This window comes from Scyliorhinus torazame, chromosome 28 (assembly GCF_047496885.1).
Source record: "Scyliorhinus torazame isolate Kashiwa2021f chromosome 28, sScyTor2.1, whole genome shotgun sequence".
Lineage (NCBI taxonomy): Eukaryota > Metazoa > Chordata > Chondrichthyes > Carcharhiniformes > Scyliorhinidae > Scyliorhinus > Scyliorhinus torazame.
The window spans coordinates 27,984,666-28,001,814 of record NC_092734.1 but is presented as its reverse complement, the minus strand read 5'-3'; the positions used below and the strand labels follow the sequence as shown (position 1 = coordinate 28,001,814).

Here is a 17,149-nt window from a genome sequence, read left to right as displayed (position 1 = left end):
CCCAGGATCGACTTTGGCTTGGGTGACTGTGCAGAGTCTGCACGTTCTCCCCGTGTCTGCGTGGGTTTCCTCCGGGTGCTCCAGATTCCTCCCGCAGTCCAAAGATGTGCAGGTTAGGTGGACTGACTGTGCTAAATTGCCCTCAGTGTCCAAAAAGGTGAGGTGGGGTTACTTTGATAGGGTGGAGGTGTGGGCTTAGGTACGGTGCTCTTTCCAAGGGCCGGTGCAGGCTCGATGGGCCGAATGGCCTCCTTCTGCACTGTAAATTCTATGATTCAATGAAGAGCATAGAACATAGAACACTACAGCGCAGTACAGGCCCTTCGGCCCTCGATGTTGCGCCGACCTGTGAAACTACTCTAAAGCCAATCTACACTATTCCCTTATCGTCCATATGTCTATCCAATGACCATTTGAATGCCCATAGTGTTGGCGAGTCCACGACTGTTGCAGGCAGGGCATTCCACGCCCTTACTACTCTCTGAGTAAAGAACCTACCTCTGACATCTGTCTTATATCTATCTCCCCTCAATTTAAAGATATGTCCCCTCGTGCTAGACATCACCATCCGAGGAAAAAGGCTCTCACTGTCCACCCTATCCAATCCTCTGATCATCTTGTATGTCTCAATTAAGTCACCTCTTAACCTTCTTCTCTCTAACGAAAACAGCCTCATGTCCCTCAGCCTTTCTTCATACGATCTTCCCTCCATACCAGGCAACATCCTGGTAAATCTCCTCTGCACCCTTTCCAATGCTTCCACATCCTTCCTATAATGCAGCGACCAGAACTGCACGCAATACTCCAAATGCGGCCGCACCAGAGTTTTGTACAGCTGCAACATGACCTCATGGCTCCGAAACTCAATCCCTCTACCAATAAAAGCTAACTCACCGTACGCCTTCTTAACAACCCTCTCAACCTGGGTGGCAACTTTCAGGGATCTATGTACATGGACACTGAGATCTCTCTGCTCATCCACACTGCCAAGAATCTTACCCTTAGCCCAGTACTCTATCTTCCTATTATTCCTTCCAAAATGAATCACCTCACACTTATCTACATTAAACTCCATTTGCCACCTCTCAGCCCAGCGCTGCAACTTATCTATGTCCCTCTGTAACTTGTAACATCATTCCGCACTGTCCACAACGCCACCGACTTTAGTGTCATCTGCAAATTTACTCACCCATCCTTCTACGCCCTCCTCCAGGTCATTTATAAAAATGACAAACAGCAGTGGCCCCAAAACAGATCCTTGTGGTACACCACTAGTAACTGGACTCCAGTCTGAACATTTCCCATCAAACACCATCCTTTGTCTTCTTCCAGCTCGCCAATTTCTGATCCAAACTGCTAAATCACCCTGAATCCCATGCCTCCGTATTTTCTGCAGTAGCCTACCGTGGGGAACCTTATCAAATGCTTTACTGAAATCCATTTACACTACATCAACTGTTTAACCCTCATCCACCTGTTTGGTCACCTTCTCAAAGAACTCAATAAGGTTTATGAGGCACGACCTCCCCTTCACAAAACCGTGTTGACTATTTCTAATCAAATTATTCCTTTCCAGATGATTATACATCCTATCTCTTATAAACCTTTCCAATATTTTGCCCACAACAGAAGTAAGGCTCACTAGTCTATCGTTACCGGGGTTGTCTCTACTCCCCTTCTTGAACAAGGGGACAACATTTGCTATCCTCCAGTCTTCTGGCACTATTCCTGTAGACAAAGATGACTTAAAGATCAAAGCCAAAGGCTCAGCAATCTCCTCCCTAGCTTCCCAGAGAATCCTGGGGTAAATCCCATCCGGCCCAGGGGATTTATCTATTTTCACACTTTCCAGAATTGCTAACACGTCCTCCTTATGAACCTCAAGCCCTTCTAGTCTAGTAGCCTGAATCTCAATATTCTCCTCAACAACATTGTCTTTTTCCTGTGTGAATACTGACGAAAAATATTCAGGTGGAAGAGAGAGGAGAACTTGGGAAAGTCCAATCACTGGGGGAAGCGGTACTTCGCAAACTGATGGAGTGGCGGCTGACAAGTTGCTGGGTCCTGATGGACTCCATCCTAGTGTCTTATAAGTAGAGGCCAATGAGGTGATAGATGCATTAGTGTTAATTTTCCAAACTTTGCTAGATCTTAGACTGGAAAGTAACAAATGTAACCCTCTATTCAAGAAGGGAGGGAGGCAGAAAAGGGGAAACTACCAGCTAGTTAGCTTGATGTCTGTCATGGGGCAGGTGTTAGGCGTAGAATTAATCATTAAGGAGGTTATAGTTGCACATATAGAGAAACTCAAGGTAATAAGGAAGAGTCAGGAGAGTTTTGTAAAAGGGAATTCATGTTTATCCGACTTATTGGAGTTCTTTGATGGAGTAACATGTCCTGTGGATAAAGGGGAACCTGTAGTTGTCTGGATTTCCAAAATGCATGTGATACGTTGCCACATCAAAGGCTATTGCAGAAAATAAAAAGTCACGATTTAGCGGGTAACGTATCAGCATGGATAGAAGATCAGCCAACTGGTAGAAAACAGAGAACATACATAAATTGGTCTTTTTCTAATTGGCGAGAATTGATGCCTAGATTCATACTGGGGCATATGCTGGGGCCTCAACATTTTACAATTTATATCGATGATGAGGGTAGCAAAGGCATGATAGCTAACTTTGCAGATGACGTCGAATCACTACAATGCAGAAGGAGGCCAGACAGCCCACCGAGTCTGCACCGATCCTCTGAAAGAGCACCCTACCTAGACCCACAACGCTACCCTATTCCTGTAACCCAGTAAGTCCACCTAACATTTCAGACACAAAGAGGCAATTTAGCACGACCGGAATTGAACCCGGGTCCCTAATGCTGGGACTTGGGTCACTGTCTGTGTGGAGTTTGCACTTTCTCTGCGTGGGTTCCTCCAGATGTTCTGGTTTCCTTCACAGTCCAAAGATGTGTAGGTCAGGTAGATTGGCCATGCTAAAATTTCCCCTTAATGTCCAAAGGTGAAAAAAAAAAAGAAAATGAAAATCGCTTATTGTCACGAGTAGGCTTCAAATGAAGTTACTGTGAAAAGCCCCTAGTCGACACATTCCGGCGCCTGTTCGGGGAGGCTGGTACGGGAATCGAACCGTGCTGCTGGCCTGCCTTGGTCTGCTTTCAAAGCCAGCGATTTAGCCTTGTGCTAAACCAGCCCCTTAGGTGTGTAGGTTAGGTGGGGGTTACAGGGGTAGAGCGGGGGAGTGGGCCTGGGTGTGGTGCTCCGTTGGAGGATCAGTGCAGACCTGATGGGCCGAAAAACCTCCTTCTGCGCTGCAGGGAATCTATGATATTTGGTCTCCTTACTTAAGGAAGGACGTAAATGCGTTGAAGGCAGTAAAGAGGAGGTTTACTCAATTGATACCTGGAATGAGTGGGCTGTCTTATGAGGAAAGGTGAGACAAACTTAGCTTATTTTCACTAGAATTGACTGATTGAAGTATATAAGAGAGATAGGTTCCTGATTAATGGGGGGATCAGGGGTTATAGGGAGCAGGCAGAGAATGGGGGATGAGTAACATATCAGCCATGATTGAATGGTGGAGCAAACTCGATGGGCCGAATGGTCTAATTCTGCCCCTATGTCTTATGGTCTTATATAAGATTCTGAAAGGTCTTGACAAGGTGGGCACGGAACGGATGTTTCCCTTTGTGGGCGAGTCCAGAACTAGGGGGCACGGTTTGCAAATGAGGGGGTCACCCCTTTAGGACACAGGTGAGGAGAATTTGTCCTCTCAGGATTGTCCCACTTTGGAACTCCTGCCTCAGGAGGCAGTGGGAGCGGGGTTATTGAACGTTTTGAAGCCGGAGGTGGGTAGATTCTTGTTAGGCGAGGAAATCAAAGGTTATCGCGGGTAGATGGGAAAGGGGAATTCGAAAGACAAGCAGATCAACCACGGTCATATCGAATGGCAGAGCAAGCTCGAGGGGCCGAATGGCCTACTCCTGCTCCTGCTCCTGTTTCTTATGTACGTGTGTCGAGAGGGTTGCGAGTCACACAGCAGTGGTCAAAAAATTATTGAACATTTCAGTTCAGACACAAAGTAATTTTGCGCCAATTGACAAGTTCGCTATCCCAACTCAGGGGCGCGCAGGTGGGTCGCGGGCGGGTGTCGGGAGGGCCGTGGAGCCGCGCGCTCCCGCTCGCCCTAATCTGCGCACAACAGTCGCAGCAGCCGGCTTCTAATGATGCCAGCTGCGAACGGCCTTCAAAATGGCCAGGAAAAGATTTTTAAAATTTGCCCGCATTGCACATGCGTTGGGGGGGGCCAAAGGGACCATTGGGGCCAAAGGGACCCAAAACCATTTCCTCCACTTTTGTCAGCAACAAACAAGGTGAGAGAAAATGGTGGGTCGCGCAAGTCAGCCGGCGTGGGCTGCGAAGGTCGGCCAGCGTGGGCTGCGAAGGTCGGCCGGCGTGGGCCGTGAAGGTCGGCCAGCGTGGGCCGCGAAGGTCGGCCGGCGTGGGCCGTGAAGGTCGGCCGGGTTCGTTCCCGAAGGTTGGCTGATTGATAAAAATGGGTCCCTGGGAAAACAGTTTGAAAAACACTGCTCTACCCCATTGTGTTAGTTACACTGTTGCTGTGTCACTGCTCTACCCCATTGTGTTAGTTACACTGTTGCTGTGTCACTGCTCTACCCCATTGTGTTAGTTACACTGTTGCTGTGTCACTGCTCTACCCCATTGTGTTAGTTACACTGTTGCTGTGTCACTGCTCTACCCCATTGGGTTAGTTACACTGTTGCTGTGTCACTGCTCTACCCCATTGGGTTAGTTACACTGTTGCTGTGTCACTGCTCTACCCCATTGGGTTAGTTACACTGTTGCTGTGTCACTGCTCTACCCCATTGGGTTAGTTACACTGTTGCTGTGTCACTGCTCTACCCCATTGGGTTAGTTACACTGTTGCTGTGTCACTGCTCTACCCCATTGGGTTAGTTACACTGTTGCTGTGTCACTGCTCTACCCCATTGGGTTAGTTACACTGTTGCTGTGTCACTGCTCTACCCCATTGGGTTAGTTACACTGTTGCTGTGTCACTGCTCTACCCCATTGGGTTAGTTACACTGTTGCTGTGTCAATGCTCTACCCCATTGGGTTAGTTACACTGTTGCTGTGTCACTGCTCTACCCCATTGGGTTAGTTACACTGTTGCTGTGTCACTGCTCTACCCCATTGGGTTAGTTACACTGTTGCTGTGTCACTGCTCTACCCCATTGTGTTAGTTACACTGTTGCTGTGTCACTGCTCTACCCCATTGGGTTAGTTACACTGTTGCTGTGTCACTGCTCTACCCCATTGGGTTAGTTACACTGTTGCTGTGTCCATTCTCAACACTGGGATTCGGTTGCACATTATTTGCAGTTTAACTGACTCATGGCAACGCTTATGGCCACATGGACAATGAATTATGTATCACTATGAGAGCTGGTAAATGAATTTTTACGTCACCGGGTTATCATAAATATGCATCTCAAACTAATTGAAGCTTATTCAGCTGAACCAGAAATAGACGTACAACCTCCTGCCCGCGGGAATTGTGAAATCTGATTTAATCACCATCTCTTTCTTCGCTGATTCTGCAGAATATCAAAATCGTGGCTAGAGTTTTGCACTCTCCCTACCCCCTGGGAGGTTCTGAGGTGGTGGGGTGAGCATGAAATTGTATGGCAGGGATTCACGCCGGGTTCCTGCCCTCCCCGACCTGGTAGCTGGGGTGGGCAGCGTCTCTGAGGGGCAGCCCATCCATGCCTCAGTTGAGGCCACGTAGGGGCTTTTTCCCCACCCAGCCTCAAGTTTTAGGCTGGTGGGAGGATGACAGCTCAGTGTGGGGGGGGGGGGGGGGGGGGGGCTGCAGAAGCAAAGGGAGTCAGATCTCTGAGGGCAAGGTGGGGTGGATGGTACCTCCATCAAAAGTCCCCTTCTAACTGGGGTGGCCCTCTGCTTGAAGCCCAATGACCTGGAGACCTCCTCCACCCCCTCCCGTGGCCTATCGCTCGATCACCCCCATCACGACCCCCAGGCCTTCCCTACACTCACCGCCCAGACCCGTGGAACTTTCCTTTCCCTCCAGCACCCTGTGCTTTGGCTCGGGAAATTTCTTGCAGTGTCTCCTCCAGCCACCGCAGCGCTGTTCCGGGAGGTGCTGGAGAGTTGCAGGCCAGTCCGATTTTCTGACAACTCTCCAAGGTGGGACTTCCTTCCTACCCACTGCCAATCAAGGCTCATTGGAGCACAACTTGGCAGCAGGGCTCTTGAGGTTGGCAGGGATGTGACTCTTCGGATGGTGGGTGGGGGGGGGGGCCCCGATGTGTTGTATTTATCATTCAAGGTTTCTGCACCCACCACTCCCTTCTCCCCACAATTGGGTGGCTGTGCCTTGATCTCTTTAGGCCTTAACCCAAGGAATTCTGTCCCTGAATCTCTCTGCCTCTTCACCTCAGTCTCTAAGATGCTGCCTAAAATCTACCACTTTGACCAAACCTTTACTCCAATATCTCCAACTTTGGCTCAGTGTCACGTTTCTCCTGATTCTGCTCCTGTGAATCTCCTAACACTAAAGACACTAAATGTACGTGGCTCTGGCTGTTGCAGCCTTGACAAACTTACGGACGAAGCTACTCCTGCCATAATTGGAGTCGCCAGGGCATTAACGGCAGATCAAAGGTAGCTGAACAGTACTTATAATTGCATTGCATGAAGGCTGTCTTCGATTCTGATTCACTTAGAAAGCTGACACATTGGATATACTCATCAGCTGGTACAGGTAGCATCAGGAGAGGAGGGAAAGATGCACGTCCTGCATTACAAATAGGTCAACCTGGTGTTGAAAGCAACACCTATTTGAATTGACAATATCTAACCAAGTGTTTACGTTTTTAGTGATGCTTAACTGAATGTGATCAAATGAAGTGATTGGATTTGCACTGGTCTGCCAACCGGATCTAATCATTGCAGGAAATAATGGATGTATTTGGTGGGGAATTTCACACTATGGGCGAGATTCGCTAGTCACTCCCGCCCTAGGACCGGGAATTCCCGCCTGAGGTCAATGACTGTCAAATTCTCCGCCCCATCCGTGATGGTCCCCGCAGTGGGCGGGCCTGGAACATTTCCGCATATGGCTATCGAATAAAAGATAATGGCCGGAATTCTCTGGCCGTTGCGGTTCACTTTTCCCGCCGGCAGCGCACCCCCGCCTGCGGGGTTTCCCGGGAAATCCTATTGACAAACGGCGGGAATAGAGAATCCTGCCGGTAGCGACGGGCGCGCCACCGAGAAACACGCGGCTACGGGACCGGAGAATCTAGCCCAATCTTTCTCTCTCAAAGGTGTTGGAGCAATAGTGCAGAGGGGTGGTCATCCTTACCGATCTGTGCTTGGCATTGAGGCATCCAGGTCACAGGTTGAGTAACAGTTCTGCCTCAGGTCTTCAGACAGGGCACTAACTAATTCCAGACTTGGTGCGTCGAGTGAAGTACGTGGGAAATGTTGGCCCTGATCAGCAGTCTCCTCCGTAGCTTCACTATCCGACTCCTGATCGCTCCACTCACAGGGACTCTGCCCATCAGAACCTCGGGGCTGCTCCCCATCTTCTCCAGTTGCCCCGCGCACACCGCACTCTGAAAGCAGCTCTTGGTTTGGCGGGTCAGGTGACTTCAGCACAGACAATTCTTTCACGGGAGAAGAAATCGGGGTCTAGCATTGGAAAATAGAACCAGAAAATGAGTTACTCCTTCGGCGCGGAGTTGTTTGCATCTTGGTCAAATATATAGATCTAAAGCTAAAACACCTAATGGGAACATGCCAACATAAGACATAGGAGCAGAATTAGGCCATTCAGCCCATCGAGTCTGCTCCGCCATTCAATCATAGATCATAGAATTTACAGTGCAGAAGGAGGCCATTTGGCCCATCGAGTCTGCACCGGCCCTTGGAAAGAGCATCCCACCTCAGCCCACACCTCCACCCTATCCCCGTAACCCACTAACTCCACCTAACCTAAGGGCAATTTTAGCACGGCCAATCCACCTAACCTGCACATCTTTGGACTGTGGGAGGAAACCGGAGCACCCGGAGGAAACCCACGCAGACACGGGGAGAACGTGCCGACTCCGCGCAGACAGTGACCCAAGGCAGCTGCGCTAACCACTGTACTACCATGCCACCCCAAAATAATCATGGCTTATTTGTTTCTCATCCCCATTCTCCTGCCTTCTCCCCATGACCCCTGATCCTCTCATTAATCAAGAACTGTCCCTCATGTGAAATCATCATTAAAGATACATCACTAATCTCAAACATAAACATTTCAATGGCCCATAAGTGTACAGTTATAAAGCTTCTGCCATGGCACTATGCAGAGAAGTTATAAAAGTGCATATCAGGATCCTTAATATTGCATTTTACCCAAAGTTAAACTGATCATCTGGTGCTTCTTGGGGAATGGTCTCGCATGGTGAATTTGGCTTGGGCTATTGACTTAACCTTCCTCCAATGCATCATCTCCTGGGAGTGTGGGAGGAGCAAATGTGATGTTGCGCTGTCTAGGGTACAGTAATGGTGGAAAGATGTGTCACATCTACTCCGACAACCAAACTAACCACACTTCACCCATTTCTAAAAAAAAACATTGGTAACTCGCAACAGTGAACTGCACTTAATTATTTCTTTTGTTTTAAATTTGAATGTGTTAAGAGATGTGTATTACACGCAGAGATGTGTATTACACGCAGAGATGTGTATTACACGCAGAGATGTGTATTACACGCAGAGATGTGTATTACACGCAGAGATGTGTATTACACGCTGAGATTCACCATAAATAAACATTCTGTATGAAGCAGCTATTTCGATATTAATATACATGAGGGGACCGTGTTAAGTGTTGGATACGAACGCATGGCAGGTACCGTGAATTCATAGATGTGGTGTGGGATTCTCCATTGGCGGATCCTCCGCTTTGCCGGCAGCATACCCATGTCCACGTGTATCCCGACGGATGGGGGTAGCCACAATGGGAAACCCCATTGGCCGGCTGCAGGAATGGACAATCCCGCCTGAGGTCAATACTTAAACTGTGGCTCAAACCAATGGTGGGTCATGCATAAAGGGGAAGGGAAGGAGGAGGATCTCCTTGTGAATCTGCTCCTGGGGCCTGTTCAAACTGACAATAAATTGACCCATGAAGTGGGGGATCGAAGGGGTCGTCCAGCCCGAACGACTGCCCCTTTACCGAGGCTACATTCGTGGTCTGGCGGCCTTGGGGAGGGAGGACGTCATATCCACTGGCATCATCGAAGCACCGGAGGGGGACTGGGGTTGTTTTATTGGCCCATCTAACCCAAAGGTTAGGTGAGGTTATGGGTTTACAGTGATTGGGGGGGGGGGGGGGTGGTGGCGTTGGGCGCTCTTTTGGAGAGTAAGCACAGACTCAATGGGCAGATTGGTCTCCTTCTGCACTGTGGAGATTCTATGATTGTATGATCTGGTCACATTTTGGTTTGATGTTTTAAGTTTCCTTTGAAATTATGTATTCATTTTACAGGATGTTAGCATCCCTAACTGCCCTCCATTTCAGAGGACATCTGGGAGTCAACATATTGCTGTGGGTCTGGAGTCACATAATGATGATCCTTATTAGTGTCACAAGTAAGCTTGCATTAACACTGCAATGAAGTTACTGTGAAAATCTCCTAATCGCCACATTCCGACGCCTGTTCGGGTACACGGAGGGCGAATTCGGAATGCCCAATTCACCTAACAAGCACGTCTTTCAGGACTTGTGGGAGGAAACCGGAGCGCCCGGAGGAAACCCACGCAGACACGGGGAGAACGTGCAGACTCCGCACAGACAGTGATCCAAGCCAGGAATCGAACCTGGGACCCTGGAACTGTGAAGTAACAGTGCTAACTGCTGTGCTACCGTGCCACCATGTAGGCCAGGCCAGATAAGGACGGCAGATTTCCTTCCCTAAAGGACATTAGTGAACCAGACGGGATTTTACAACAATCAACAATGGCCATCATTAGACCGTTTAATTCCAGAAATGCCATGGTGGGAATTGAACTCAGCTCTCGGTCTTACTCTGAGTCTCTGGATTAGTAGTCCATTGGCAATACCACTACGCCACTGCCTTCTTTTCAGCAGTATCCATTTTTATGCAGCTCTTATAACTTGTCCCTCAGTTTATTTTGTTTGACACGTGCAGTACCATCCGCTGCCCACCACCCCAACTCTGCAAACCCATTAGTCCATATACACTGTCGGCATTCAACTAATTTACCAGGAGGTTAGGGTCTATTTCAAGTAGAGTCCCTGGTGCTGGCCTGCACATTGTCATTGTGACTTCAGGGGGAGCTCCTCGCAATCGGTGAAGCACCTCCTGTTGAAATTGAGAACACAAGTTGGAACACAAACCATGATTAGATGCCATCTACGTACACCAATACTGAATTATAGATGCAGCCGCCACAGCAAAGCTGCGTGGACATTCGTAAGAACAGACTGTGACCCTTCCAACTGATCACGTTAATTATTTTCATCCGCATGTTGAGAGAATGATGCGAGCGCCAGGATGGAACCTAACTGGGCCCCACTAAAATGTTGGCAAAGACGTAATGCTGGAGTCAAGGAAATGATGAATAGGTTCTTCTTTACAAATGCAACCAGATACAATCAAATATGGTCCAGCTAGTCAGTGAAGTTACATAAAGAGTCATGCTTGTTCTCTGAAGAGCAGAACAGTGTTTGAATGGGCAATCCGACCTCTCCCCTGCATAGACAATTAACATTTTCATCGTTGATTGGAGCAAACAATATTGCGTACAGCAACTAATCTTGCGTTCGCTCAGTCATAAATGAGAAGAGTGCTGATTCATGGTATAATCCTATCGCTGTGTTAACTGTTAACTATCTTATGGCCAAGAATACAATTGGCTTCTGTGTCTATACCTCACAGGAGGAAGGACCTCTCTTTTGAATCCAGTCCAGTGACCACACTCTCCGTGCGAAGGAAAAGCGAAATACTGCAGATGCTGGAGTTCTGAAGGGTCACATTGAGCCGGCGTTAACCTTTTCTTCCTCTCTCCACAGAGGCTGCCATACCTGCTGAGCTTTCCTAGCATTCCCTGTCTCCACAAGCTCGTTTATAATGGCCCACATTGGGCAAACAGCCTGCCCTTCGTTATGTGTTTCGATGTGGCTCAGGCGTGAAGAGAAGTTATTTGGGAAAGATGCCACAGGCAGCTGGCAACTCTTCACCCGGGGATGAGTCACCGCCTTTCGGGGACGAGGAGAAACATTCTTCAGGAATACATGGTTGATACTTTTTGTTACTTAATACTGGAAGGGAATGTAACGGACCTCAGACTTGGGCTGGTACACCCATCAAGGGGCGATGGAACTCACGCATTTCCATTCAACCACTCTCATGAGGCGGCCTATAAATGTTTCCGTAGAATCAGAGTTGTTTTAAAGTCTTTAAAAATAAGAAGGGCAATGTTATTAAAACTTGAGAAATTCAGATTTTATGATATAAGATTGCACAAGAGAGGTTTGGTTGGAGAACACACTTCAGTCAAACTAATTTTAACCGTCATTTTCTTGCTCTTTATTACATGAGCCCATTGTTCCTGTGTTAACCACTATTCCTGGCAGCTTGTTCCATTGACTAATCATCTTCTATAAATCAGTTTCATTGACTGACACCAAAGGGCTGCTTGGTGGAACAGTGGTTAGCACTGCTGCCTCACAGCGCCAGGGACCTGGGTTCGATTCCGACCTCAGGTGACTGTCTGTGTGGACGTTCTCCCCGTGTCTGCGTGGGTTTCCTCCGGGTGCTCCGGTTTCCTCCCACAGTCCAAAGCTGCGCAGGTTAGGTGGATTGGCCGTGATAAATTGCCCCTAGGTGGGGATAGGGTGGGGGATTGGGCCACGGGAGGGTGCTCTTTCGGAGGGTCAGTGCAGATTTGATGGGCTGAATGGCCTCCTCCTGCACTGTAGGGATTCTATGATTCTATAATTAGGCTTTTGGAATGTCAAGAGAATTGGAATGCAAAGCAGTAAAGGCCACGTTATCGCTGTCTAAGGTTCTGATTGGAACCCATCTGGACTGCTGCCCTCAGTTCTGGGCCCTGCACCTCTGAACGAAGATATTGCTCTTGGAGAGGGTGCAGTTTCACCAGAAAAATATTCGGGTTAAAACCGTTACATCATCAAGCCAGCTTGCATAGATTAAATTTATATTCTCTTAATTATAGAAGATCAAGGTGTAGAGTAGCTGGGGCATTAAAGATTTAATGGGGTATCCAGAAAAAGAGGGGCATAACTTAAACAATCGTTGTCAATTTAGCCCAGACCGAAATCTCATCTGCAACGGAAATTAAAATCTAGCCTCGCACCTAACGTTTGGTGCAGGGGACGCACCTGGGTACTTTTCCACGTGCCGGGTAGGTTCCAATGTTGCAGTTGCAGTTTGGCTGAGGGGCACCCGCTAGTTCTAGAGCACAGGTAATGCACGCTGAGTTGAACGTTAACACGGCCGACATATCGGAGCAGCACTGTAACGCTTCAAAATAAATCAAGGATGATTTGATTTTGTAAGTTGCAATTTCTGTCAGTTCTCCGTGCATTATGCCCCAAAGTCTGTGTTGTTGACATGTCGCACTGTCTGCGCTGGCAGGTGATGAGCGATACAGTGTGACCGTGATTGATGTCAAAATGCTGTTTAGTTATTGCGGCCTTCAAGGATGTGTCTGAGCAAACTACTCAGCCGAACTGGCCTCCAAATCTTCATCTATTCGGGCAAAGGTTGGGACCCTGGCACTTGTGGACACTGTCAACCAGAAGCTTCACTTCTTCGATGTGTAAAGGAGTTATTAGTTTCATTCAGCTGCTTCGCCAAGGGATTTCCCTCTTTAAACCACTCACCTGATAGGATAATCCCTTCACTGGCTCTCGATTGACAGCCAGAATGACATCCCCAACTTCAATCTGGCCGGTTTCCTCTGCTGGTTGCCCCGGGAACAATCTCTTTATTCTCACCAAACACCCTCCTGGGTCATTGTCCATTGGGTACATCTGCAGGAAACTGAATCCCAAACCTGCGGAGTTCTTCTTTAACTTCACCTCAAACGTGTTACCTGTTTAACAATATTGTTTTACGTTAATAGAAGTGAAAAGGTGGCACATTGTTCTGGAACTAGAATCTATTTTCCAATGTAGAATAGATTCAGAATCTTCCCCAGAACTCCAGTCTATCCAATCGACATGCTGAATTTTAACACACTACAGTGGGTGGGTCGGGTTCTGATCTGATATTAATGTTTTAAAACTCTTTGAGCCTCCGAACCACACGGGGATTTAAGGTGAGGCAAGGGACGGGCACAGCCCACCAGATTTAAGGAGGCAGGTTTAATGAGGCTGGCATGTTTTAAAGTGGGTACCCAGAGAACACAGGCCTTGGCAAATTTGGCTGGGATAGATATAACGGGCGTGATCCTACGGCCACGCTGCACCCGAAATGCAGCTCCCCACGGCGCCGCATGGTCGACAGGAGCCAGGAGACCCTGCTCCTGGGGTCTGCCCGCCTCGCAAGGTCAAAGGCGATCTCGTGGGATGTTGCTATGTGAGTCCCGCCCTTTGTGGCCGGGATCAAATTTAGCAAATCTGCATATTAGCGCCAGACAGCGAGTCTCACGTTAATATGCAGTTTCTCGAGGTGCCTGAGGCATTGGTATCTGTCCCCTTCGCCTCCAAGAACTCGGGCGAGCATCATTCAGTACTGGTCTCCACAAACGGAGACCAGACGGAACATCACTTGTGGCGGGCCTCCCAGGGGGTCGGAGGCCCCCAGGTGCATTTCCTTTAAGCAGGGCGGTGCCCTGGCACTGCCACCTTGGTGCTAGCCTGGCACTGCCGAGGTACCAAGCTGGCATTTCCTGTGTGCTGACGATCAGGCCGGGGGTGCCCTGTGTGGGCGGTGGGGAGGGGTTGCTTGGGGGCTGGGGATCTCATACAATGCGTTGAGGCTTTGGGGGGGGGGGGGGGTCAGGGGTCATATGGGAGGCTTCGGAGATCGGGATGTCAATTAAAGATTCCGGCGAGCAGAGCTTCTCGGTCTAGAAAATGGGGCTATGTATGTTTCCCTCTCCGCTGAGGCCCCTTATTTAACGTCGTTGTATGGTCATGTGATCCTTGGCACTGCGAGTGTCGTGAAACACTTGGCTAAATGCGCTCACTATGGGACTTTGCTCCCATTTAGTTAAATCGTGCCCAACATGTCCCCATAATTAAACCCTCGTGCCCCAATCTGAATCTGGTGGATCTCAATTAAGCTCCGGGCGCGATCCAACCAAATAATTTCTAAGTGTCATTTTGGGTGTGTTAAATTTGTTTCAGCAGTGGGGAGTCCGGCTCCTCAGAGATCGGGGCGTCAATTTGAAAGGGTGTCCCAATCTCGAAATGAACTTGAGGGTCCGTCACATTCCCCCACTCCCCAGCCACGGGCAATATCACCCCCCCCCCCTCCCCCCCCGCCGCATACATGTGCATTACTCCTCCCCCCCCCCCCCCCACCCACCCTAGTCAGGACAGCCCACAATGGGGTCGCTGAAGTGTCGGTCCTCCCCACAGCCTCTTTCAGCAACCCCCTTCACCCCCCAACCTTAATGAGACCCCTTCAAGCCCCCTCTTCATAACCCTTCACACTCCCCCCCCCCCATTCCCCCCCCCCCCCCCCCCTTTCATGGGCATGGCCCTCCTCAGGTCCTGACCCTTGGCAGTGCCAGCACGGCTGCAAGCCGGGTGCAACGCAGTGGCTGAATCATGCCCTCCATTTCAATTTTGTATCTGAAACGATACGCCTGATGTGGTCTGATAAAAGCTCGCCACAACCGAAGCACAGGATCATTGAAACCCTACAGTGCAGAAGAAGGGCATTTGTTCAGCAACCGTCCGAAAGAGCACTCTACCGAAGCCCACTTCCCCGCTCCATCGCCATAACCCCACATTGATCATGGCCAATCCGCCTAACCTGCACATCTTTGGACTGTAGGAGGAAATCGGAGCACCCGGAGGAAACCCACGCGCACACGGAGGAGAGCGTGCAGACTCCACACAGTCACCCAAGGCTGGAATTGATCCTGGGTTCCTGGCGCTGCGAGGCAGCAGTGCTAACCACTGTGCCACCGTGTTGCCAATAGCTTTTTCTCATTTGCTTTCCAGTCCTCTTGAGAGGCAAATAACCGATTAGCATTTTTCAATCCTTTCTGTACCCGTGCACTAATCTTCGGTGATTTGTATACATGGAGACCGGAGTCATTGATTTATTATTGTGAGACTGCCAGGTCAAAATGGGGTCAGGCTGTCGACAAAAGTCCCGGTTATTTGATCCAGTAAATCCCCAAAACAAAAGACGAGTCAAAGGACACTGTGTCCATCTGTATTGATACTTGCCTCTCGGGGAATAGTCTGAGACCCCCCCACATAAAGGTCCACCTCCTCCAGAGCTTGGATAACTTCACAAATTTAACCCACACCTTGCTTGTAGTTACCAAGCTGAAGTGAGTGGCATTTTCCTGAAAAGGGACTTGTTTTAGGGGGGGGAAGATAGCCTGACCCCATTTTAATCACTTCACCCGCAAGGGACCAGTCACTCCACTTCAATGCGATTTAAGCCATCTGCATTTTAGTGTTTGCAGTGACTTACTTTTGACAGCCTTCGCGTTCAGCGAATCGAAAGATACATTTCCAAGAAACATTGGTTGCACAGCATAAACGCTTTGCAAATTGTTCCAGCACATGCTCACTTAATCTGCTATTATTGGCTCAATGCAGAAACCCTTTTCACGCAGGCGGGGAGTCTGACTCAGGCACCGTGGGTTGGGGGGATCAGCGTTAAACGGATGTAAACTCCCTTCAAGCACAACTCACGGTGAGACAACATGGTGTCTGCCTTTCTCCTTCCACATTCCGACCACAAAAATATTGCTCCGCCACGTTTATCATAGAATAACAATAACTTACATCTACTTAACACCTTTAATATTGTAAAATATCCCATGAGTGCAATTAGATAGAGAATGGCACTGTGCCGAAGGAGAAGTAAAGAAAAGCTTGGTCCAAGTGATAGCTTGTTAGTGTCTTAAAGGAGTAGAAAGGGGTGGCAAGATAGGGATGTTTATGCTGTGAATTCCAAGGCTCATGGTAGACAGCTAAAAGGACAACAGTTAATGAGGAGTGGGGGTGGGGGCAGGTACAGGAAGTGGAGGATACACAAGAGATTCGGGTTTCAGTGGATTGTCGGACTGAGGGAGATAACAGAATCACAGAATTGTTACGACGCAGGTGAGTTTGCACCAGCTCTTCATTGCTGTGTTAATGTAAGCCTACTTGTGACACTAATAAAGATTGTTATTATTAAACGAGCATCGTGACTTCATGCCATTCCCCTGCCTTTTCCACCTACCCCTGCACATTTTATCTCTTCAATCAATCATCGAATGCCCTCTTGAATGCCTCAATTGAACCTGCCTCCAGCACATTTCCAGGCAGCGCATTCCAGAAACATTTGTTCCTTTTGCAAATCGTTTTCCGTCTGTGCCCTCTCGTGCTTGATCCTTTTACAAGAGGGAACAGTTTCTGCCGATCTACTCTGTCCAGCCCCCTCATGATTTTGAACATCTCGATCAGATCTCCTCTTAGCTTTCTCCCCAAAGATTGCAGTCCCAGCCTCTCCAATCCCATCCACAAGACTGAAGTTTCTTATCCCTGGAAGCATTCTTGTGAGCTTCTTCTGCACGCTCTCAAACAGAGCGTGCCTTACTGATTACAGAGATATGGTAGAGCGAGGCGACTGGGAAAGACTGGGAGAGATCAGCTGATCCCAGTCAACCCAAATTGTGGTATCTTCGCTCATATTTCCACAATTCAGACCACAAAGTACTGGTGTGACCGGTGCTCTGTAATGTGTTTGTTACATTCTGTAGAACTGCCGTTATAGAGTGGGGAGGTAGATGGAACATTATGTAAAATGCATAACCTTAACAATGACTTGATGCATTTCTACTAAGTTTTTATATGCAAAATCTAGGGGCTGT

General features: G+C 48.7%; 1 protein-coding gene across 4 annotated transcripts in view; it reads right to left on the bottom strand.

Moving 5' to 3' along the window:
* Positions 1-17,149, bottom strand: part of ptpn20 (protein tyrosine phosphatase non-receptor type 20) — a 402,784-nt gene that overhangs the window by 137,730 nt on the left and 247,905 nt on the right. For all 4 annotated transcript variants that reach the window (XM_072491743.1, XM_072491746.1, XM_072491744.1 and 1 more), the window contains 3 exons: positions 12,981-13,192; positions 10,336-10,434; positions 7,419-7,747 (listed from right to left, as the gene is read on the bottom strand). In XM_072491743.1, the coding sequence (XP_072347844.1) occupies positions 7,419-7,747; positions 10,336-10,434; positions 12,981-13,192 (640 nt within the window). The remainder of the gene's footprint in view (positions 1-7,418; positions 7,748-10,335; positions 10,435-12,980; positions 13,193-17,149) is intronic.